Below are 24,577 nucleotides of genomic sequence, written 5' to 3'. Positions count from 1 at the left end.
CCTCAGACTCACCTCAGAAACACAAGGACGTGGACACCGGACATATCCAGTTGTCTTTGACCTAGACTAAACTAATAACAGTACAAATGTACAGTATTTCATTAAAGCACAGAGTAGATGGCAATATTTATCAGGTTTAATGAACTACAAACAAACAAGCAAACAAACAAACACACACACACACAGATTCTAGGTACCACATGGGGACATGGAAGAGGAAAGGACCTTTTTTGGCACACCACCCTAACGGAAAAACTCCGCCTTCTGGGAGACAGCACAACGATGAGGGCCCAGGGCGCTCCATGTGGATGAACTTTGAACTCTGACCTGTGTAGAGAATATGACTGATCCCCAGCGAGTGGAATGTGTTCTCGGGCGACTGTGCAGGGGACATGTTGACGAAGACCGGGCCTACGTAAAGAACAAACAAACTTTAAACGTTGCTCTTTAGCAAAGCAAGAACTAAACAAACAGCATCAATAACGACGAAAACAACAAACATTTGCATCACAACAATGGCCATTCTGAGGTGAAGAGAGAGATGATGGAGTTCTAGAACAAATCAGAGGTCACTGTAGGAACCCCAGCACATTGAGCAGCGCATCCTGTCACTGCCCTTTGGCATAGTCGTGAAAGGAATGGCCAGCTCGATCATGCAGAGACTACATTTATGACTACATTTATACTCATTCGTTTAGCAGACGCTTTTATCCGAAATTACTTATACTACTCGGTACAGATGCATATTTACATCAGAACGTATGTGCTTTCCCTGGCTACCAAACACATGGCCTTGGTGTTGTGTTAGCACCACGCTCTTACTCTATCAGTCGAGTCTGACGGAGAGGCCTTCAAAAGCCAACTGCTCTTGTGAATACTCAGTTGTGAAATATGTCGAACGTAAGCCATGGGATTTGCTTCGCACGTCTATTCATGGTCATCTCCCTCAAGGATGATGTGCGCGTACGCCAGGAGCTTACGACAATAACACCAGTGTTAATATGGCATCTAATGGATCTGCACGGGATCTAAACATGGAGGGAGGGAGCCAGATGGAGAGAGATGGTCATTTTCAGCCTTCGCGTGGCTTCCACTAGGGGACACTCCATGTGGGCACCTCCAGACAGGTTTCCAAAACAGTTCCACGTCCCTGTTCTGACCAGTGCATATCTTGGGCCATGGCAGTGACCGGTTATCCTCACGCAGAGTGAATGAAGGTGTCACATGTGGATGCTGAGGGTCAAGTAGGCCGTGCCACAGACAGTGTTTCCGTTGTCCCCTGGCTGACCACCAAGACGTAGACGCTGACATGAAAGCAAAGCTGTTTTCCTTGTTCATGATCAATCCAGTGTAAGTTGATCACCAATATGCTCATATACCATGCATTTCACACAGCATTTGGTCTGGTTAGGGTTTTTTTTTTATCTTAGATAGATCCACAAGTTGTCTGATGGCAGTTGAGCATAGCCTGTTCATCCAGTCATTAAAAGGCCATCTCTGCTTTGTCTGTGCCCAGGATGCAGTGCGTTCCTACGGGTAAAGGTCACCTCTGTAGTTCATGTGGAAGTTAATTTTGTTTGCTTGTAAGGGGCATACCGTATTAGTCACACAAGCACAAAGATATGAGAGGTGTGTTCACTGACATATTGGGCCAATTTTAACAGGGCATTGGCATATTAAGGCACCATGGAAGGTACTGAACCATAACAATGTTAAAATCAGCAATGTTTCGATGTGTTATATGTAATTGGTTACTGATTCCTCTTATGTAAGTTTGAATGCACAATTCCCATCAGATCGTTTAAAGTAGACATGACGAAAACCCTCCACACCCAGCAGTGTCTAGAAGTCAGAGTTCCCACCTTCAGTTTCATAATTAGAGGAAAAGTTTTCACCTCATTCTGCTGAAGCAACCCGCAAGGCATTTTTGTAGACTCAAATCGATTCAAAGACCCTTGGCTTAACAGATGCTCAGTGTGTATGTGTGTGTGTGTGTGTGTGTGTGCTCCTGCTGCCTCTTGTTTGAGAGGCAAATGAGTGATGGAGGAAGAGAGTCGTAGGGGTCGGGCGGGGGGAATAAGCCAGGAGATGGGCAAAGAGCGGGGGGGGAATAAGCCAGGAGATGGGCAAAGAGCGGGGGGGGGATAAGCCAGGAGATGGGCAAAGAGCTTTCTGCAACACTCTGTAAGAACACATTTCTCTTCATGTCTTCAGAAGGAAGCTTTTGAAACATGCATGGCAACTATAGTATTTTCCTAACCATTAGTAGAAAAAAATGTGTCGCATTAATGTTTCAGCTGGGAAGTTGAAATGGTAGCCATTGTAGGACTTCTTTATGTCTTTTTAAGTTTCTTCAGCAGTCTGGAAATGGTGCACAATGTCAAAGGAAAGGAATGATATATACAGGAAAGGAATGATATATACATACCTATAAAGGAAAGGAATGATATATACATACCTATATAGGAAAGGAATGATATATACATACCTATATAGGAAAGGGATGATACAAACAGCACACCCATTACCTCCTCTCTGCATTAGTCCATAAGCATCTACAGAACGTCTTAGCAAATATGGCTTCCTTTCCACCCTCCAAACCCCTGTGTACAACTCCTGAAGACACACTCCCTGGATGGCTAAAAGAGGACCGACTGTAACATATTTATTTTTCCCTTGCTGTTAAACTTGACAATATGGCTGCTCCTTGCAACCGAGTTTAGATATGAATAGGGGAAATTGGGTGTCCACTTCCAGATTGCAGTGTGTTACTACTTGACATATTTGTTTTCATCCATGATGAAATCATCTTAAGTGTGATTACAAAGCAAGTCAATTGTCAATTGAGGCCAGGCGGAGCCCCATAGAATCATCTGATGTGAGAAAGATGGGATTTACGCCAAGGCTTTGTGAAAAGGGTTTACCAACATCACCACATGAATCACATGCTCATAAATCCTGTCTTATTGTCCTGTAGGTTCAATGTCAACCCCACAGCCTCACTGCCACACACACACTCGCAGTCAAGCTGAGAGATGTGATTCGATTGCAGACTCGGCGATATTCAACACTGGACACAGTGTTAAATATCTCACTGAACTCGGTGATATTCAACACTGGACACACCTCATGTCTGGGTGTCCTCTCAATCCAGAGTCCTCACTAGCCACGTGAGGCCTGTGTATTTATTCCACATTAATATATTTATTTATATTATTTATTTTGCATCCTCTTGGCTTCTCAGTGATGCATTCCTATTGGTATTGGCATGCGGTCCGTGCTCCTCTTCCTCTAAGGGGTTCAAATTGATGATATTGGTTCAGCTTGTTTCAGCGCCAGCCATCAGAAATGATCTCAAGTCTTTTGGGGGGGGAGGGGGGAGTTGTACATAAACTTGTCCACTTGCTTTACAGAGGTCCAACTGCTTTTAACTGGGGGAAAATGCAAAGCTCATGGCAAACAGTGGTAGGAATATAAACATTAGCATTTATGTAGGCCAATCTGTTAATAGGCTAAAGGTGCATAATGTTATCTGTCTAAGGTTACTCACAGAGCTTACTATGTCTTCTCTGCTCTTGTGTTTTCACATCTCCTACAAGTACACAACACCAACCATTTAAACCATATATCCCCCTCTGTTGTTTGGGGTTATGGGTCGACAAATGAGTTGCGTTCAGTTGTGTTTTTCCTTTGTCTTCACATGGCATGGCGTATTGGGTGAAATGGGGGGAGGGGATAGCAGATAAAGTATTCCTTGTTCACAGTCTTAAAACTTAAGACAATAAGAAAAGATTCACAAAGAATAACTGGGTCAGACATCGTTTCAACTCAAAAACTCTCGGAAAGGGATTTGCACCACGTTGTAGTTCTCTAGTGTTCCCCAGATCGTATAGGCTCAGTCCTTTATCTCCTCCCAGAAAGCAAACACACTAAATTGGTTCAGCTATTCTCAGCTAGAATAAAGACAGCACATGGTTCACAGAAAAAGAAAAAAAAATGTCCCGAAGCAAACGAACAATCTCCACACCATTTTCACAAAGTTAAACACTTCAGTCAAATAGAGAACAGTGGAATACACACACACACACACACACAGTACAATGACAACAATGGCGGAGCAAGTGTATTCACATTTTCTTGTGAAATCTCAACTTTCCCATGTGAGCCATTAGGCCTGTCACAAAGTGCTTTTAACAGCCTGTATTGGTCATTTGGTTCATAGTGCCATACAAACAACCCCTCACCACCCCCACAATCCCTGTCCATTCTGCTTCTACTGTTTGTAAAACACCACCATTATTCGCACCCATCCACCCAAACATACACATATAAATACCAACACACAAACACATACATGTGTACACACACACACACGCACACACTTTGAAGTGATAGGCTAACCATGTCTGCATGTTTCTAGAATAAAGGTTGTTCTGTTTTCTTCACAATACCCATTTCGGAAAGAAAGAAAATAAAAGTGTTTTAAAAAGAAAATAAATTAAACACGTTGGAAAATGAGAATGTTTACTGTCTTGAAATATATGACACTGGCTTTGTGCTCAGTTGCATACAAACACTGGTATTGTGTGTTTGCTCTCTCTCTCTCTCACACACACAGGCTAAAGGGACCATGATGTACTGTATATGAAAGCCCATAGATCATGGGCTAAAGGGACCATGATGTATATGAAAAACTAATGGGGAAGTTGTTGTTCCTATACTTTACAGTAATGTAAAATGTATGATTGACTGTATGTTGCAAATGCATTGCCAATTGTATTGTAAAAGCGACAACAGTACATTTCAGAATGCTATAAATGTACCATTCAGTACATCAGTGTGTCAGATTCAATTTTAGGCAATTCCTAATTCAGTTAGACAAGCATAAAAGACATGAAATAAAACACCACCTTTCTTATCAGCTGAGACAAACAAGTGGTACAGCACTGAGAGGTTTAGCACAGCACAACACTCAGTGTAGAACAGAGAGGCTCTGAAGCACAAAGTGCCCTTCTACACAGCACACCAACTCCAGTGCCCCAAATGGTTAGGATGGAACCTCAAATGATGAAAGTCCTAACACTCAATCTGTCAGAGAAGAAAACATCTCTCCTCACATCTAAAAGCCTTTCATCAAAACGTCTACATCAAACTTTGCTTTTAGCCTTGACTGTAGTTTCAGCTGCTTAATATGTATCTCTCTCTCTCTCTCTCTCTCTATCTATCTATCTATCTCTCTCGCTATCTATCTATATAGACAGAGAGAGAGGGAGTTTTTATGATCAAAAATTGTAAACAACTTAATGTAGTATGCATCAGTTAATATATTTCCCAAAAAGAGTGCTTGGAACAGTTTGGGATGACACAGTCAACTGAAGGTCAAGGAATATTGAATTTCACCTCAGTGATTTTGTGTTTCTGCCATGTAAAAAAAAAACCCTGCCATTATCAAACTCAGGAGAGTGTGAAACACTTCTCTGGGCTGTGTGCCTTCAGGGGCCAATTCCTGAGTCAGCTGTATCTGCAGGAAACACAGCCAGCGGTCAGTACGACACGGCAGGGCAAGACGATATTGAGTCAGCTCTATCTGCAGGGAAAACACAGCCAGCGGTCAGTACGGCACGGCAGGGCAAGACGATATTGAATCGGCAGCACGCCCAGCCACAGCAGAGATTCGTGGCAGGACCGCTGGTGACTGACCTGTGCTATTCAATCGGAGGTCTTCGAGGGGCATCCAAAACTAAATTATAACTCTCAGGGAGCCTGCCACTTTATCAGATGAAGCAGCATATCCCCAAAAAAGGTGGAGGTTGCAGGGAAGAGTTTGATATCTCTAGATAATGAAAGACACCCCTGAGAGATACCTACACTCTTAAAACAAATGTGTTGACCCAATCTGGACACAGAGGTGTGTTGTTTTCAATACATTCCTTTTAAGAGTGTAGGAAGACATCCTCAGCATAGTGCAGTCATGTAGACTTATCAGTCATTTCAGGCTTCAAGAAATGAAACTGATTATCATTGCCTGGTAGAGGACCTAAATAATGACGTAAATATTATTCTCATCATCATTTTAAAGATGAAAGCATTGTGAGGCTTTGAACTTACACATACATCTGAAGAGTGTATTTGGAAAAACAAAGACAAAAATACATTTTTATGCAAAAAGTCAATTTTTACAGATATTCATAAGTCATGTTTTTATAGTGCATTCCAGGTAATATCATTCAAACTGCTGTTAGGTTGTTTTGATCAACTAAAAAATACATCGAAAACAATGAAACTGTAGTTTGATTTATATGGATAATACACACAAAAAAAACAATAACAGAGATGTTTGCCACATGAGATAGTGAATGTTTCAGAGAGTAAAGGGTTAGAGGTGCAGTAAAGAGCAGGAGGGTTAGAGGTGCAGTAAAGAGGTTAGAGGTGCAGTAAAGAGGGTTGGAGGTGGAGTAAAGAGGTTAGAGGTGCAGTAAAGAGCAGGAGGGTTAGAGGTGCAGTAAAGAGGTTAGAGGTGCAGTAAAGAGCAGGAGGGTTAGAGGTGCAGTAAAGAGTTTAGAGGTGCAGTAAAGAGCAGGAGGGTTAGAGGTGCAGTAAAGAGGTTAGAGGTGCAGTAAAGAGGTTAGAGGTGCAGTAAAGAACAGGAGGGTTAGAGGTGCAGTAAAGAGCAGGAGGGTTAGAGGTGCAGTAAAGGGGTTAGAGGTGCAGTAAAGAGCAGGAGTGTTAGAGGTGCAGTAAAGAGCAGGAGGGTTAGAGGTGCAGTAAAGAGGTTAGAGGTGCAGTAAAGAGCAGGAGGGTTAGAGGTGCAGTAAAGAGGTTAGAGGTGCAGTAAAGAGCAGGAAGGTTAGAGGTGCAGTAAAGAGGTTAGAGGTGCAGTAAAGAACAGGAGGGTTAGAGGTGCAGTAAAGAGCAGGAGGGTTAGAGGTGCAGTAAAGGGGTTAGAGGTGCAGTAAAGAGCAGGAGGGTTAGAGGTGCAGTAAAGAGCAGGAGGGTTAGAGGTGCAGTAAAGAGGTGAGATGTGCAGTAAAGAGCAGGAGGGTTAGAGGTGCAGTAAAGAGGTTAGAGGTGCAGTAAAGAGGTTAGAGGTGCAGTAAAGAGCAGGAGGGTTAGAGGTGCAGTAAAGAGGTTAGAGGTGCAGTAAAGAACAGGAGGGTTAGAGGTGCAGTAAAGAGCAGGAGGGTTAGAGGTGCAGTAAAGAGGTAAGAGCAGGAGGGTTAGAGGTGCAGTAAAGAGCAGGAGGGTTAGAGGTGCAGTAAAGAGGTTAGAGGTGCAGTAAAGAAGTTAGAGGTGCAGTAAAGAGGTTAGAGGTGCAGTAAAGAGCAGGAGGGTTAGAGGTGCAGTAAAGAGGTTAGAGGTGCAGTAAAGAGCAGGAGGGTTAGAGGTGCAGTAAAGAGGTTAGAGGTGCAGTAAAGAGCAGAAGGGTTAGAGGTGCAGTAAAGAGCATGAGGGTTAGAGGTGCAGTAAAGAGGTTAGAGGTGCAGTAAAGAGCAGGAGGGTTAGAGGTGCAGTAAAGAGCAGGAGGGTTAGAGGTGCAGTAAAGAGGTTAGAGGTGCAGTATAGAGCAGGAGGGTTAGAAGTGCAGTAAAGAGATTAGAGATGCAGTAAAGAGGTTAGAGGTGCAGTAAAGAGGTTAGAGGTGCAGTAAAGAGCAGGAGGGTTAGAGGTGCAGTAAAGAGGTTAGAGGTGCAGTAAAGAGCAGGAGGGTTAGAGGTGCAGTAAAGAGGTTAGAGGTGCAGTAAAGAGCAGGAGGGTTAGAGGTGCAGTAAAGAGGTTAGAGGTGCAGTATAGAGCAGGAGGGTTAGAAGTGCAGTAAAGAGATTAGAGATGCAGTAAAGAGGTTAGAGGTGCAGTAAAGAGGTTAGAGGTGCAGTAAAGAGCAGGAGGGTTAGAGGTGCAGTAAAGAGGTTAGAGGTGCAGTAAAGAGTAGGAGGGTTAGAGGTGCAGTAAAGAGGTTAGAGGTGCAGTAAAGAGCAGGAGGGTTAAGGGTGCAGTAAAGAGCAGGAGTCTTAGAGGTGCAGTAAAGAGGTTAGAGGTGCAGTAAAGAGCAGGAGGGTTAGAGGTGCAGTAAAGAGCAGGAGGGTTAGAGGTGCAGTAAAGAGGTTAGAGGTGCAGTAAAGAGCAGGAGGGTTAGAGGTGCAGTAAAGAGGTTAGAGATGCAGTAAAGAGGTTAGAGGTGCAGTAAAGAGGTTAGAGGTGCAGTAAAGAGCAGGAGGGTTAGAGGTGCAGTAAAGAGGTTAGAGGTGCAGTAAAGAGCAGGCTTTTAGAGAGCCACACCAGTGCAGAGTGAGCGTAGTCCCACGTTCCCCAACACCACCGTCTCTGCGCTCTTACTGTTGCCTTGTCTGAAAGCGTGCTGTCAGGTTTTTATCTCAGCACCTCTCCGCTTGTCGCACTTATCAGCATCTATCACCACCAGCCTACCATCACATCTGGTGCTGAATATTAACCAGCAGAGAGAGAGCGAGAGAGAGGAAGAGAGAGAGAGAGAGGGAGAGAAAGAGAGAGAGGGGGAGAGAGAGGGATGTTAAGCGGCATCTTAATGGTTGGATATCTACAAACACTCATGGTATATTCAAGCCCTACACCACCATTAATCATTCATAGGTTTTTTTTTATTTTATTTACAAAAGCCATGAATTTAGAATATCAATATAAATAAAACATCTCAAATATCAATAACGCAGCTGAAAAATAAAGTGAAATTCAGTAATAATGCTGATGTTTGACTGTCACATGAGTTTTATTTGTTTCTTTGACAAAATTATATTTACCAAAATAAAAGTATGAACATCAAAGACCATTTGAAAATTAATATCACAATAAAGAAAACACACACACACAATCACACACAGAATCACAAAAAAGTGATGCCAATGTTACCAGTTTCTCACTAAAGCATCTCTCCTGAGACCCATGAAATGGGTTATTTCCTTAAAGGAGAACAAATTACAGTAATAGTGAGTGAATAATTAATGGGGTGCGCAGCTTACAGACACGCTGCATCTGCCCAGGAAGTGGAATAAGTGCTCCTGAGAGAGCGGCAAGGGAGCGGTGCTGATGCGGAGGATGAGGATGCTGTTGTTGCTCTCGTTGCTGTTGAGACCCAGACAAACCTACAGCTAGTACTCCTGGTCCTCACAAACACACGGACCCCAGTGGAGAGTGTGTGTGTGTGTGTGTGTTAGTGCACCTGGGTGAGATTGTAGAGTCCTCAGCTGTTGCTATTACTACAAAGTGGTTGTGGGTATTTGTTAACCTGGGTGTGAAGTGTGATCTAGTGTTTTCTAACCAGAATACAGCATTACGGTGTGTGTGTGTGTAAGCACTGCATGTTTTGTTCTGTATTTAAGTCTTCATTATGCCCCATTACACATCAGTGTTACAGACAATTCATCATCTTAGTGACCTTTGACCTCAAATGTATCCATTAACTCATTGAATGCCAAGCTGTTTTCGGAAGCTTTGTCCTAGAGTGCCAGCAATCTAGACCATTGTTGATGATTTTGTACAGCCACAGCATATTCTGTGTTATAGCTATGAACACATACAATTGCTCGTTTAAAAGGTGAGACTTTAAGCTCTCAGTGGGTGCAAACCGTGTATTTCTACACGCCTCTGTTCCTGAGAAATCCCAAGCTAAGTGGCTAGTTTTCATCAAAATCGCTGTTTTTTTCTAGAAATAGAGATATAACGTCTTTCATGAAATATTAAGTGTTGCCTGTAAACTTTCTAGGAAGTGAGTAGCGAGACCTGGCGAGACTTCCACCTAGTGATAGACCCACGAAAATGGCCTGGTTTTGAGATGACATGCATTCGTCACTGATTCGACCCAAAGCGGCAACCGAGTTATGATAAAATGTCCAGATTGTGCGTTTTCATGAGTTTTCGATCGTCATATATTTCATTTCCATTCATCACAGAGTTCCCAAAATCACATATAAGGTGTGTTAGAGTGTCTAGTTTCGTAATTTAAAAAAAAAAGCTAAAAACGTAATATTACGTTTTTGGCACTCAACGCATGGGAAGGAAAAACGTAATATTACGTTTTTGGCACTCAATGAGTTAAACAGATGATTTGATCAAGAACAACATTAAAGGTATACAGTATTAAACGTATACAGTATATATATGTTGTTATTGTGCTTGTTCTGGTTAACACCTTGCTTTACCAGTAGCACCAGGAACATTGGTATGCTAGTGTAGCCAACAGTTAAATTGGTTCCTTTGTATTACAATGTAGTGCCCAATTTAATCGGACCCTGTCACGCGTGATTGATTGGGTTGACATACACCTGTCTTGTCCTTGAAAAGCAGTTGTTGTGTTTCTTCCGATCCGAACCGCTTCATGACTCCCGTCATGCTGACAATCAATCGTGGCCGCCGACAAAGCGTGCTCACTGCTAATCAGATGCCTGATATGAGAGCGTATCAGTGTAGTGCTGGGAGGGTGTGTGTGTGTGTGTGTGTGCTGGGAGGGTGTGTGTGTGTGTGTGTGTGTGTGTGTGTGTGTGTGCCAGGAGGGTATGTGTGTGTGTGTGTGTGTCAGGAGGGTATGTGTGTGTGTGTGTGTGTGTGTGTGTGTGCGTGTGTGTGTGTGTGTGTGTGCCAGGAGGGTATGTGTGTGTGTGTGTGTGTGTGTGTGTGTGTGTGTGTGTGCCAGGAGGGTATGTGTGTGTGTGTCTGTGTGTGTGTGTGTGTGCCAGGAGGGTATGTGTGTGTGTGTGTGTGTGTGTGCGTGTGTGTGTGCTGAGAGGTGGGTGGGGGATCGAGTAGGGAGGGGAGAACAGGATGAATGGGAAGAAAAAAGAGTAGAACAAAGAGAATGAGACAGACTGAAAGAGAGAGGGAGAGAGGGAGAGAGAAAAAGGGAGATAAACAGATGAAGCAAAGGACTTTCTTTATCAATATGACTCCCCTCAGCTGGCCTAGACAGGATTACAATAGTGTTTGTTGAACTGGCTTAAATGCCTATTCAAAAGGATGAACAGAGAGAAGGAGAGATGGAGAGGAGAGGCAGAGAAGGGCAGGGAGTGAAGGATAGAGTGTGGAGAGAGAAAGAGAGAGAAAGAGAGAGAGCTGATGGAGGAGGGGTAGAGAAAGACAAGGAGTGAAGGATAAAATACTGTAGAGAGAGAGAGAGAGAAATTATATCATCAATCCAATGGAGAGCTGTGCAGTGGGAGAGAGACACAGGGGGCAAGGAGCTGGAGCAGAGGGAGCAGCAGGAGCAGCAGGAGCAGCAGGAGCAGCAGGAGCAGCAGGGCACATTTCTCAGAAGGTGTCCCCCCTCAGTGTAATCCCTCTCTCTCTCCATCTCTCCCTCTCTCTTTCTCCCTCTCCATCTCTCCCTCTCTCTCTCCATCTCTCCCTCTTTCTCTCCATCTCTCTCTCCCTCTCTATCCCTCTCTCTCTCTCTCTTTCTCCCTCTCCTTCTCTCCCTCTTTCTCTCCATCTCTCTCTCTCTCCCTCTCTCTCTTTTTCCATCTCTCTCTTTCTCTCTTGCGCGCTCTCTCTCTCTCTCTCTTTCTCTCTCTGATAATGTGTCACTCTAATCTGCCAGATAAAGCCCTATCAGAGAGACCTGTGCAGCTCAACACCCTCCATGCATGTCTAATGGGTACCGAGTGAGTGAGTGAGTGTGAGTGTGTGTGTGTGTGAGTGTGTGTGTGTGTGTGTGTGTGTGTGTGTGTGTGTGTGTGTGTGTGTATGAGTAGACATGCACAAGCACACATGCACAATCATACACATGCATACTTACACATTTTTCACGTCTGCATACACACACACACACACACACACACACTTATTAAACAATGCACCTGCTTGCAGAAGAAGGCTGTCAGTATCCTGAAAACGCAGACATGTCATTCAGGACAAATGTATCTCTCCTGTGATTTGACCTCATCATGGCTTCGCTCTTGGAACTCATCAAATTCACAGAGATATGACTTTTTGGGGAAATGGCACGATCCTGCCATCTGTGTGCGGCGAACTCCCGAAGATAAGAAGCCCAAGATTGCTCCGGATCAGAGTTCAAGGAAAAGCTGAGGGATTGCTGTTTTAGCCCTGATAACTGTGTGTGTCAGTAGGCCTCCTTGGGATTAAAGCAGGGATTAAAACTTTAAGATGCAAATGAAAAATATGAGGGACCATAATGGGGGCCAGACAGATGCCCTGTTCGCCTTTTTCTGCAGCACAAACTGTAAGGGAAACGAGACCCATCAGCAGCACATTTACAAAGGTAGTAGAGCCATCTAGTGGGCAAATAAAAGATTACACTGTATGTTACTCATATAAAAAGTGGAAGGCTGTCTTTAATTGACTGTAAGCTGTTAATATTATCAGGGAGCAGCAGGGACGAAAGTTATATACAGTATATATATTTTTTAATGTGTCAGTCTTTCACCATCTTGCATTTGCTGGGCAAGAGGATAGATATAAAATGCATTTTGCTGGGCAAGAGGAACATCCAAAGAGTGTTATTTATGTGTAGCCCACCTGCTAGGCACGCAACGTTCAGCCAACAAGCAGCGTGAACAGCCGGTAAGAAACCAGGCTTAATATTACGGTCAGGGTTGCCAATTTCTCCATTTGTAGCAATCATGTGTGAACATATGTTTATTAGGATTCTTATTGTGTGTTAGCTTCACCTGAGAGCCTCGCAATCTGTTTCGTCTTACTTCTGATGTGGAAGCACATCACCCTCAATTTACCAAGACATTAGCAGGTCCTTACCTGATTAGGCTGACCAGGTGCCACCTCACAGACCACCAAGCTAATCAGGCTGGGTGAGGAGTCCATGTGCAGTGCATGCAGGCACGGAGCGCGGTGTCATCATTCTGCAGGATGCACAGCTCCATCAGGTCAAATGAGCAATTACCACCCATAATGGCCTGAAGAATTATACGTCATTTACGCAAATTGTCTGAATGAAGAGATCTGAATGATGAACATCTGAATGTTGTGTGTGTGTGTGTATGTATGTGTGTGTGTGTGTGTGTGTGTGTGTGTGTATGTATGTGTGTGTGTGTGTGTGTGTGTGTGTGTGTGTGTGTGTGTGTATGTATGTGTGTGTGTGTGTGTTGTGTGTGTGTGTGTGTGTTGTGTGTGTGTGCTGTGTGTGTGTGTGTGTTTGACCAAATGTAAGCCCAGATGACAGCTGTGGCTGGAATGGACCCTGCCCTGATCTGGTATGAATTTGGACCAGATTTGGCCCAGAAGTGGCCTAGTGAGTTACCAGCCCCTGGCAGCCAGCTTTACAGTTCCGCTCCTGTATAACAAAAGCTCGCTCAGTATTACGGGACGTGATGGTCAACACTTGCACTTATAGAACCATGAGCTACTAAGAAGGCTGTAGATAGAACCATGAGCCACTAAGAAGGCTGTAGAACCATGAGCCACTAAGAAGGCTATAGAACCATGGGCCACTAAGAAGGCTGTAGAACCATGAACCACTAAGAAGGCTATAGAACCATGGGCCACTAAGAAGGCTGTAGAACCATGAACTACTAAGAAGGCTATAGAACCATGAACCACTAAGAAGACTATAGAACAAGGGCCACTAAGAAGGCTATAGAACCATGAGCCACTAAGAAGGCTATAGAACCATGAGCCACTAAGAAGGCTATAGAACCATGAACCACTAAGAAGACTATAGAACAAGGGCCACTAAGAAGGCTATAGAACCATGAGCCACTAAGAAGGCTATAGAACCATGAGCCACTAAGAAGGCTATAGAACCATGAGCCACTAAGAAGGCTATAGAACCATGAGTCAAGAAGGCTGTAGAACCATGAGCCACTAAGAAGGCTATAGAACCATGAACCACTAAGAAGGCTATAGAACCATGAGTCAAGAAGGCTGTAGAACCATGAACCACTAAGAAGGCTGTAGCATAAGCCAGGGCAATATTAAACACAGCATGTTGTTGAAATGGCTTGGGGCATTGTCCGTCACCCAGTCGGCAAGACTGTAGTGTGTCCGGGGTTAGAAATAACTGTAATTGTAAATACACCCCCACAAATGAAGACAAATACACACAGCACAAACAAACTCTTTCTCTCACTTTACCTCTCACTCTCACTTTACCTCAGACACACACACACACACACACACACAGAGACCACAAATATATGTCTACGGAGAGACAATAATATCTAAAATGAACACATATACTCACACAAATGCACCCCTCTGGAAACACACACATTTGGTGTGTTTGTGTCAGAGACCTTGCATTAGTCCTTAGATGTTCTGTGGGATTACGTAATAAATCCTCTCAAAGACACTCGACCGCCTTAGCACAGCAAGGACATCATTTAGCACTAAGCCCCAGTAACTGATTTAATGATGTGAAGATTTAGTGGCTTTACAATGTTTATTGACACTGAATTATAATCGCTTCACCCATGCAGAAGAAAACCACAACGGAGATTAAATGACAACATAACATTCTTATTATATGCCATTTTAAATGGATGACTTTGAAAGCTGTTTGAATTGATGTGACATTTTGTGTGTATTTATGCTATTACTGTAATATATATAAGCACACTTAATGTGTCAATCAAACTGTGCACAGAATGCTACAATGTATTTTTATGTAACGCCGACCCATAGGAACATGTCTATTCACAACGCGTTGGTCTTCAACTTAGCTTTTCGTTTAATCCAAAAGTCTAATTAGTTGGACCGACAGGATCATGTCTCTTTTACTTTTGTCTGCTTTCTGACAGAAATAATTTTAGCTTTGATGTTTTGACCAACAAGGAAACCACAGTATTGTGTTCCAGCTGAAAAATGAAACTATGTAGTGCCTGTGTGTTTGTGTGTGTGTGTGTGTGTACAAGAGAGAGAGAGAGAGAGAGAGAGAGAATGCATGTACATTGTACACAACTACACACACACACACACACACACACACACACACCTACACACACATACACCTCAAACAAAGCCACACTTTGTTTGTTCTGCCGTCAATAGTCCTCTTGTCCTTGTTGTGTCCGAGCATTCTAGAGCGTGTCTCATTGATCTCATTCTGGTCTTTTTGGTACCAAGGCCCCAGCCCACAGCCCCACTGGCTTCAACCATATACAAGGTAAAGTTAAAACAACGTATTCCATTCAAATTATAATGTAATTCCTAATCAGATGCACTCTGTCTTTTAATTATTACATTTTTGAATTATTCTATTTTGTGTACTTTACTTTTTAAAGTTGTTAAACTGTTGCCCTTTTATGATTTTGTTTACTATTATTCTTTGCTTTTGTTTATGTAAAGTGCATTAAATTAATCCTGTGTATGAAATATACTTTATAAATAAACTTGCCTTGCCTTGCAACTATCTGCCAAAACATCAGTCATGCCACAAGGTAGGTTCTCTGCTAATGTGAAATTGTCTCAGAGGCTAGTAAAGTTGACACAATGACTGATACAACCATGTGAATGAAGCTGCAGTTGTGTAAAGTATATATTATAAAACAGATGTTTGTGGACCACTTAGTTAAATCACTACATTAGGATTGTATGATGCTTAAGGTGATATTTGAACACCCACGGAAATTTCTAGTTAGATATTTGTTAAAGGCTAAATAGAGCTGAATAGAGGACCAGGGGCCAATAACATGTGTGAGACATCCTCATCAGGTCATCCTGAATGTGCCATGATAAAATGAACACATATGTTTGTTTTTTCTCTATTGCTTTATCTCATCTGTTACACAACAAACAAACAATTAGCAGACAGGCTTAGTGTAATAGAAGCACTCTGGCCAATATGACACAATTTGTTTGCAAAACAGGTAAAATCATCTGTTTAACTTGTATTTAGCTAATACATTCTTCCAGAGTTGGTTCTATATGTTCATAGTTATTATTATGTTGGTCTATCACTAACATTTGTATTTTTGATTTAGGCTATATAACTTTACTTTAAAAAGGTCACTTTGGACAAAAGTGGTAACACTTTACTTGACAGTATCGTCATAAGAGTGGCATGACACTGTCATGACACATGAACCCTAACCCTAATCCCACGTTCATGACAGTGTCATGTCATTCTTATGCCGATTCTGTCAAGTACAGTGTAACCCAAAAGTGTCTGTTAAGAACTATGAACATAAACATGAACATAACATATGTTAATAGTACATCACCTAGGCTTGGAGTGGGATGTGTGGTTGATGTGCCTGACCTTGTGCTTCTCCAGGGGAGAGAGCCATGGCAGAGAGACAGGGTCTGAGGGCCGAGTCCTGCCACTTCACCCTGCAGGGGGCGCCGTTCCGCATCTTGGGAGGATCTATCCACTATTTCCGTGTGCCCAGAGCGTACTGGCGAGATCGGCTGCTGAAGATGAGAGCCTGTGGGATCAACACACTAAGCACGTAAGAGGCAGCAGTACTGAAAAATGACAGCACTGGCTGTTTCCTGATGCAATGGCCTTTCATTGCAAGATACAACCTTCCTGAATTATGAATTTAGGAAACTGAACTGAACTGAATATATGAAGGTTCATAAGAGTCATAGCATCATGATATTCTCGCTATATCATGTCATAGGTATGTTCCTTGGAATCTACATGAACCAGAAAAGGGCCTCTTCAATTTCAAAGACCATCTGGATTTAGAGTGAGTGTTAATTTGTGGCATCACACTGTGGCCTAATTTTGTAACACTGCATACAGTGTTTGTATTGTTGCCTACAGAGACAGACTAACAAAGACACAAACTGTGTTAGCTTAGCTTAGCTTAGCCTAGCTCAGAGACACTGTGGAATGGCTGTATAGTTGGGGAGGGAAATAATCAGTCAGTCTTTCTCCAGGGCTTTCATTTGTCTGGCAGAGGAGCTAGGGCTGTGGGTCATCCTACGGCCAGGGCCCTACATCTGTGCTGAGTGGGATCTGGGGGGCCTGCCCAGGTGAGTTGGTGTGGATCAGGCTTGTAGTTTGTGTAGTGCCTTTGTGTGTGTGTGTGTGTGTGTGTGTGTGTGTGTGTGTTGGGGGGGGGGGGGGGGGTTATGCTCTTTGTTTCATTCACATAGTGAAAGGACTTCACCCATTTTAACACTCATTAATACTCTTTGCACTATGTTCCATTCGCAAAATGGAAAAAAAGTTCAGTCTTGTACTGTAAGACTTGTTTTTCATTCACATTTCTCCAGTTGGCTCTTACGTGACAAAGACATGAAATTGCGAACAACCTACTCTGGCTTCACCAGCGCTGTCAACTCCTACTTTGACAAACTCATGCACAGAGTCGCACGGCTTCAGGTGTGCCTTTTCACCATTTGGATTCAGCTGTGTTATCAGGAACATAATGCATAATACATAATGCAAAACATAATGCAAACATAATGCAAAACATTGCACAGCAATAAAGCAAAGATAGGACAGTGGCTTATACCACACTGTGCTTAGGATAAAGAGACTGCATATGTATGAGAAAATTATTCATCACATGCGACAATATAATTTTACATCAATCACATCATAGTGGTTACAACAGCACTAATCATTATGCCAGTCCAATGGCCTTCCAAACAAAGGCCCTATTGTGCATGGGTATAATGAATATTAATCATGTTAACTGTGAAGAGGCAGAACATGGTCTTAAACGACCTTGTCAGAAAGAAATAATACAATAGCATTTATTGCATTTTTAGTTTATCAGATTTGGCATTACGCCCAGTAGACTTCACAATGCACAGACTAAAAACACTTGATATGTTATGTGAGACTATTATTATCATTGATATTGATTCAGTGTTTTTGTGTGTGTGTGTGTGTGTGTGTGTGTGTGTTTATTACTGTAGTTCAGTAATGGAGGTCCTATCATTGCAGTCCAAGTAGAAAATGAGTATGGATCATATTCCAAGGACGACTCATACATGAAATATATCAAAGAGGTAAAAAGCATGATGCGAGGGATTCATTAATTTGCACAATGACTGAGTATCTGTCGACAGTAAAAATTAGAGCATGTCTACCTGTCTCCTCACAGACATTTGAAGTGAGCACAATTAACCTTGAAGATCCTTTATAAAGAAAAGAAAAACACTGCATACAAGGACAGCTGCTCAGCTCTTATGTTTATGTTTGTGGGTGCGTGTGTGCTGGTTTGTCCTAGTAGGCTCTCATGTCCAGGGGAATAACTGAATTGCTCCTGACATCTGACAACAGGGAAGGCCTTCGGTGCGGTGGAGTGGATGGAGGTACCTACCATAGCTAGCTTGACGTCTGCATTATATATAATAACATAACAGAGTATTTTATGCAGGTGCATGACATTTTTTGCAGCAGTGCAGCCTCTGGAAAAGTATAACATTAAGTTATCTGTATCATCACTGACTGTGAATGACAAGACTGCTTGTGACTTGATTTAATATACTGTAGAGAGATGCTAGCATCAACATAATAATTAAGCTTGCGTGCCACAAAAAGACCCGAGTAAATACTACTCTGTAAAATGACTCCCATTTCATCCATCAAAGTATTGAAAACGATCAACCTCCAGAAGCTTTCATATGGAGCCATGCAGTCCTTGGCTGAGACGCAGGTACTGTAACATCTAGTCTGGAATCTATACCATTCAACCAAATCCAAATAAAAAAAATCAGAACCTCATTCCTCTCCTGTTTCCTCCTCTCCACCCATAGCCTGAGAAGCCCTTGTTGGTGATGGAGTATTGGTCGGGGTGGTTTGATGTTTGGGGCGAACCACACCACATCTACCCAGCAGAGGGTATGAGGAAACAAACCGACCTGAGATTCTAAAAAAAGACAAGAGAATCACAAAGAATGTATTAGGAATCAATCAATCAATTAATTAATCTATTTATCTATCTATTTATCTATCTATCTATCTATCTATCTATCTATCTATCTATCTATCTGTCTATGTTCAGAAGACTCACAATTCCCATAATTTAGTCTGGGTTTAAGGGTACAGATATTAAGTATGGGGTCGGGTGTTTTGCAGGTGAGTCTATCCAAGGTGAAACCAGTCTGTCTATCATGGTGATTTGATCTTCTCTGTGATTCTGAAGTAATTCACTGTGTAAAAGGCTGACTATTTTCAGGACAACTATCTGATCTCTCTTTTCCACCGTGATCACAGAAATGAGTGCTGTCGTCTCAGAGCTTCTAGAAAGAGGTGCTTCCATCAATATCTATATGTTCCACGGAGGAACGAGCTTTGGTTTCATGAGCGGGGCAGTGGATTTGGGGATTTATAAACCTCAGATTAGCAGTTATGGTATATTACTATTATATTACCAACTTTTTAAAACTGTTTACTATTCATTTTAAACTATTGTATTATTTTATTTTGTAAGTGGCTTTGGACAAAAGTGCCTGTTAAATTCCATAACCATAAACATACTACAGTGTCCTTTCAGAGAAATGTTTATATCATTTTATAAATAACATATGTTACATGGTACATACAGTATAACTTCAAACTTGTATTTCATGCTCTATTAAAATAATGTTCTTTCTTCCCAGATTATGATGCCCCTTTATCCGAATGTGGAGATTATACCCTAAAGTATCACTTGCTCAGGAGTCTGTTGAAAAATTACCACAGTATGTACTGTAGGCTGTATAGCCACCTTACTCATAGGACAAGACTACCAGTACCAACCTCCAGACCTCTTTTATTAGAATAAAACACATTTCTAAAGCTTGTTTTTCTAAGAACCTCCTCCTATGCTCACACCTCTCTGTCTTTGTTACTCTCTCTCTCTGTCTTTGTCTCTCTCTCTCAGGTGAGCCTGTACCTGAGCCCCCTCCTCTCCAGGACAGAGCAGCGTATGAAGCTGTGTTGGTCTCGCAGCACATGTCACTGTGGGATTCTCTGCAATATGCTGAGAAGGTATGCACACCCCCCCCCCCCCCCGAGTATGGCATATGTCAATGCAATGTCTCAACCTTGACCTTTGACCCTGTGACCTGGAGTACTTAATCAGCTCATCAAGCCCTTCTAGTGAGCAAGTGGGCAAAGTCCTTCAAGCTACTCTTGGATGTTGTGTAAATACTATGGTGTAAACTGTGTGTGTGAGTGTTTAGTCAGCCTGGACTAGGGTTTGGATTACACTTACCCCTCTTTGAAACTCAGTATGCCTCCTGCCCATAGCAGGCTGAGGCAAAATAATACTTCCTCTTGAATCTAATCTAACGTCTCCTTAAATAAAACCTCTTGTGGTAAGTCGGAAATGATTCTATTGGCTACCCCATCTCCCCCTCATAGCCTTTCAAATCAGAGGATCCAATCAGCATGGAGAATCTACCTGTTCACAATGGCAATGGCCAATCATATGGCTACACACTTTATGAGACGACCATCTTGAGTGGAGGCAGCCTGAACTCTAGAAACAACATTCGTGACAGAGCCCTGGTAAGCCCTCTCATCTATGCGCAAGGTGTATCATTTTACTATGCACAAAATATTCAGACACTTCTTCATATTTTCCCACTGCAGGTATTTGTGGACAGGCAGTTTGTGGGCATTTTGGACTACAGAACACAAGAACTGGCTTTGCCTAAGGGAAAGGTATAATAGTCTAATGGAGCTCTCAGACAGGATGCAGTATGCATGCACCGTGCTTGCCACTAGGTTCAGCGTAAAATAGTTATCACCACTGGGGTGGGCGTGAGGGCTAGCTGAGCTAGCTGAGCACTGCTCTTCCATGCCCACATCCACAGCTGAAGTGCCCTTGAGCAAGGCACCTAACCCCTCACTGCTCCCCGAGCGCCGCTGTAGCAGGCAGCTCACTGCTCCGGGTTAGTGTATAAGTATAAGTATATATACTCTTTTATCCTGTGAGGGATCTCTGCATTTATCCCAATCCGTGAATTAGTGAAGCACACAGTGAGGTGAAGCACACACTAATCCCGGCGCAGTGAGCTGCCTGCAACAACAGCGGCGCTCGGGGAGCAGTGAGGGGTTAGGTGCCTTGCTCAAGGGCACTTCAGCCGTGCCTACTGGTCGGGGTTCGAACCGGCAACCCTCCGGTTCCAAGTCCGAAGCGCTAACCAGTAGGCCACGGCTGCCTTCACCTCACTGTGTGCTGTGTGTGTTTCACTAATTCACAGATGGGGATAAATGCAGAGACCAGATTTCCCTCACGGGAGTATATATACTTACTTATACTATGACTGTTCCTGCATCATGCAAGCCATTGAAACGAATGGTTTTCAGAGTGCAGTGGTGCCATTGATGTATCCTATCTGAAAGGAGCTTTAATATACACAACAAAATAATGACCAATACTGATCATGCCAAAAGAGCCTCTCACAATCATGTGGAGGTATAGTTTAACCAAATGAAAATAAATGTTTTCTTGATATTATTACATCATCAATAAGTTAAAAGTAAGCAGATGGGGTGTTTGTACCTCAAGCCTCAAACCATAAGAAGCGCTCTCTCTCTCTCTCTCTCTCTCTTGCTCTCTCTGTCTCTTGCTCTCTCTTCTGGTTAATATTCAGTACCAGATGTGATGGTAGGCTGGTAGTGTGCTCATAAGTATGACCGACTGAAAGGTGGTAGATGGTAACATTGGGGCCTCTTTGAAAAACAAAAGGAAAACACACACACACACACACACACACACACACACACACACACACACACACAGATATACATTTCTAAAACTGATAGTTCCGGCCCTTGATTGTTGTCGAATCAGTGTAACCTATGGCCTCTCGGGGCTTATTGCTTATATATATATATATATATATATATATATATATATATATATATATATATACACACACACACCTTGTAAGTGCATATTTATAAGTGCTCTGTCTATGAACCAAACACCGTGGAGTCCATTATCCCGCTTATATACCACTGTTGCCACTTGCTGTGTTCATTTGCTGTTAATGTAAAAGTTTTAATCGCTAAAACTGTCTTGTTTGTAGAACTACTTCTTTCCGCCACATATCAACTCATTTCCCAACTTGCAGAACAAACTGCCGTTACTGGTTCTAAAATATAATTTGCTCCATCTCTCTCATTGTCAAGCGGGCATAAGGATTCTGATGAACCTTAACTCTATTTAGCCTACTGTCATGTTATTAGTAAAGCCACCTTCGTCATATGCTACAGTAATGCTCTGATGCAACATGGCAGTTCATTTAAACTTCACAAGTTCGGCAAATTACAGTACATGAATGAACATGGCTACTTCATACAGTAGGTGTGCAAATAACCTATGGTTATTACACGTTCTAAAGAATGCATGACAATGGGAAATTCAACCAAGCAGTACCAGATATATATGTATGGCGGTATTTGTTGCTTTAGCAATGTTATGATGACCATATATTTATTTAATAAATGCTCTAAATGCCTAAATGCTCTCGACACCGCAGCATCAGTTTTAGGGTGAGCCACGGTCAAGTCAGCATCTGATCTCCAGACCCCCATAGTAGCTGGATCTACCAGCAGCCTCTGGCAGGCCAGGCATGGCCGTCAGTGGCCAGGGCGGGGAACAACAGCTCCATCAAGAGCTTCCCCCTTGGGTGATTGGTCATTATAACACTGCTAAAACAAACATATATATATATATATACTGTAGTGTTTGTGTGTGTGTGTGTGTGTGTGTGTGTGTGTGTGTGTTTTCTATATATGTACAGATTATATACATTGCTGGAATAAGAGTTATTTTCTTTTAGGTTGTATGTGTTTGTTGTTGAACATGACACTTATATACATAACACACATGTTATTACACACATGTTCTATATCCTAAGACTAAGTCGATCTTTGGCCTTCCTTGAAATTGACTTCTTTTTGAATGACAAGACATCCTGAGCATAAATATGGACTTATACCCTTTAATTCTATTCTATGTGGTCTGTCCTACTACCATAAATATGGACTTACATCCTTTAATTCTATGTGGTCTGTCCTACCTCAGGATGCTAGAACCCTGAGTCTGCTGGTGGAGAACTGTGGCAGGGTGAACTATGGAGAGGCTTTGGATGCCCAACATAAAGGTAAACAGTAAGTGAGGGAAGCGAGGAGTACTCAAGTGAAGTATTACCATAATTTAATGAGCTCTCACACCAAGCCGAATGAACTGCCATCCAGTGAGCCGCTAGAGCTTATTTAAATTCAGTGCAACGCTGGCTCTACAGACATGAGTCATGCAGGTGGGCTATTGTGTTGAGCAGTGATTGTTCCAGTCAATTAATGGCACATTGAATATGACCATATTATTTAACTGTAAAGATTACTAAAAGAAAAACAGAAAAAACAGTTTGCATGTAAAATAGGTTTGATCTCAATGCAAAAGGTATTTGAGTGAGATTGCACGTTTGGTTTGCACATAATGACATATTGTCTTCGTCTCTGTGTGTTCAGGCCTTGTTGGAGATATTTTACTAAACCACACTCCTCTGAAGAGATTTGCAGTGCACAGTATGGATATGACACCCAGCTTTTTAAACCGGTTTGTTTACTTGCTGTTAGTGACATGGTGATATAAACTAGTTAAATATTTGTATTTTAATACACATTAAAATGATATCACTTTAGAATGTTCATATTGAATAAATCATGATAAAGTTTGATCATTACTTTCATGAACAAAATTTTGGTTCATGACTATCACAAAGCTTATGCACCAAGCCATAGTATGTGTATATTTTCTACTTGAAAAGCTAAGCATACAAGAAATCCCAGAATCTTCCAAATTTAATTGACTTTGCTACCTATAATCTGGTCATATCATGCCTTCTGTTCTGTGGTGCTTGTCAGTTCACACTCAGGGAAGTGGACCTCCATGACAGAGAGTCTGGTTTATCCTGGATTCTTCAAAGGCACCCTGCATGTAGATGGTGAACCCAGAGACACGTTCATCAAGCTGCCAGTAAATATGGAACTACAAGTGTTTTTGTTAGCGCACTCATTACATGGATGATGAAAGTACTATATAAGAACACAAATGACATATAGACATGTATGAAACACAGTAACTACATAAACGGAAAGCTATTTCATAATTCACCCATTGTCCTCCAGGGATGGATGAAAGGAGTGGTGTTTGTGAACGGGAATAATCTTGGACGATACTGGTGTATTGGTCCTCAAAAAAATCTCTACCTTCCTGGTCCTTGGCTCAAGACTGGAAATAATCAGGTATGGTGAAGACAAATTATTAGCCTATAATTACTCCTTGAGTGTCATAGGATGTTAAACCATGAAAAAGTCTTCCTTGCTATGTCTTCCTTCAGTTGAAAATATATTTAAAGTAAACATATTGCAGTTAATGTATTTCCTTTCTTTACCCAGATAACTGTATTTGAGGAGCAAAGGGCAGGTGGCACAATTGTTTTTGCTGAGAATCCAGAGCATGGACGAACGATTGATGTGTCAAGACATCCCTTCTGCACCATTATTTAGAATAAAAATGTTTTTTAACGGTTTGCTCCAAAAAGCAGCAAAGAAAAATAATGTTGATCTGTTCTGTAGCCTACTAATTTATTTATCTTTCAAGTGTAACCAGGAATAATATCCAATTGTAACAGTGAGGCTGTCAGTCATTTGTCTTTTGTCCTTGAGGCACAG

General features: G+C 42.2%; 1 protein-coding gene across 1 annotated transcript; it reads left to right on the top strand.

Annotated features, from left to right (window-relative positions):
- The first annotated feature begins 16,224 nt into the window (after positions 1-16,224).
- On the top strand, positions 16,225-24,412 carry LOC143121265 (beta-galactosidase-1-like protein 2). Its single transcript, XM_076281632.1, has 18 exons — positions 16,225-16,388; positions 16,563-16,631; positions 16,825-16,920; positions 17,164-17,272; positions 17,815-17,907; positions 18,132-18,213; positions 18,493-18,557; positions 18,658-18,742; positions 19,118-19,255; positions 19,504-19,584; positions 19,767-19,873; positions 20,249-20,395; positions 20,480-20,551; positions 22,926-23,004; positions 23,372-23,459; positions 23,768-23,879; positions 24,032-24,148; positions 24,302-24,412. Exons 1-18 carry the CDS (start codon positions 16,225-16,227, stop codon positions 24,410-24,412), a joined length of 1,815 nt encoding a protein of 604 aa, XP_076137747.1.
- Positions 24,413-24,577: the final 165 nt, after the last annotated feature.

The sequence above is a fragment of the Alosa pseudoharengus genome, unplaced genomic scaffold, assembly GCF_046254945.1.
Source record: "Alosa pseudoharengus isolate Yale_2024_CS ecotype anadromous, Long Island Sound unplaced genomic scaffold, YU_APseudo_1.1 YU_APseudo_1.1_scf_13, whole genome shotgun sequence".
NCBI classification, from domain to species: Eukaryota; Metazoa; Chordata; class Actinopteri; order Clupeiformes; family Clupeidae; genus Alosa; species Alosa pseudoharengus.
Note: the sequence above shows the minus strand (reverse complement) of the source record. Positions and strands in the feature narration are given on the sequence as shown.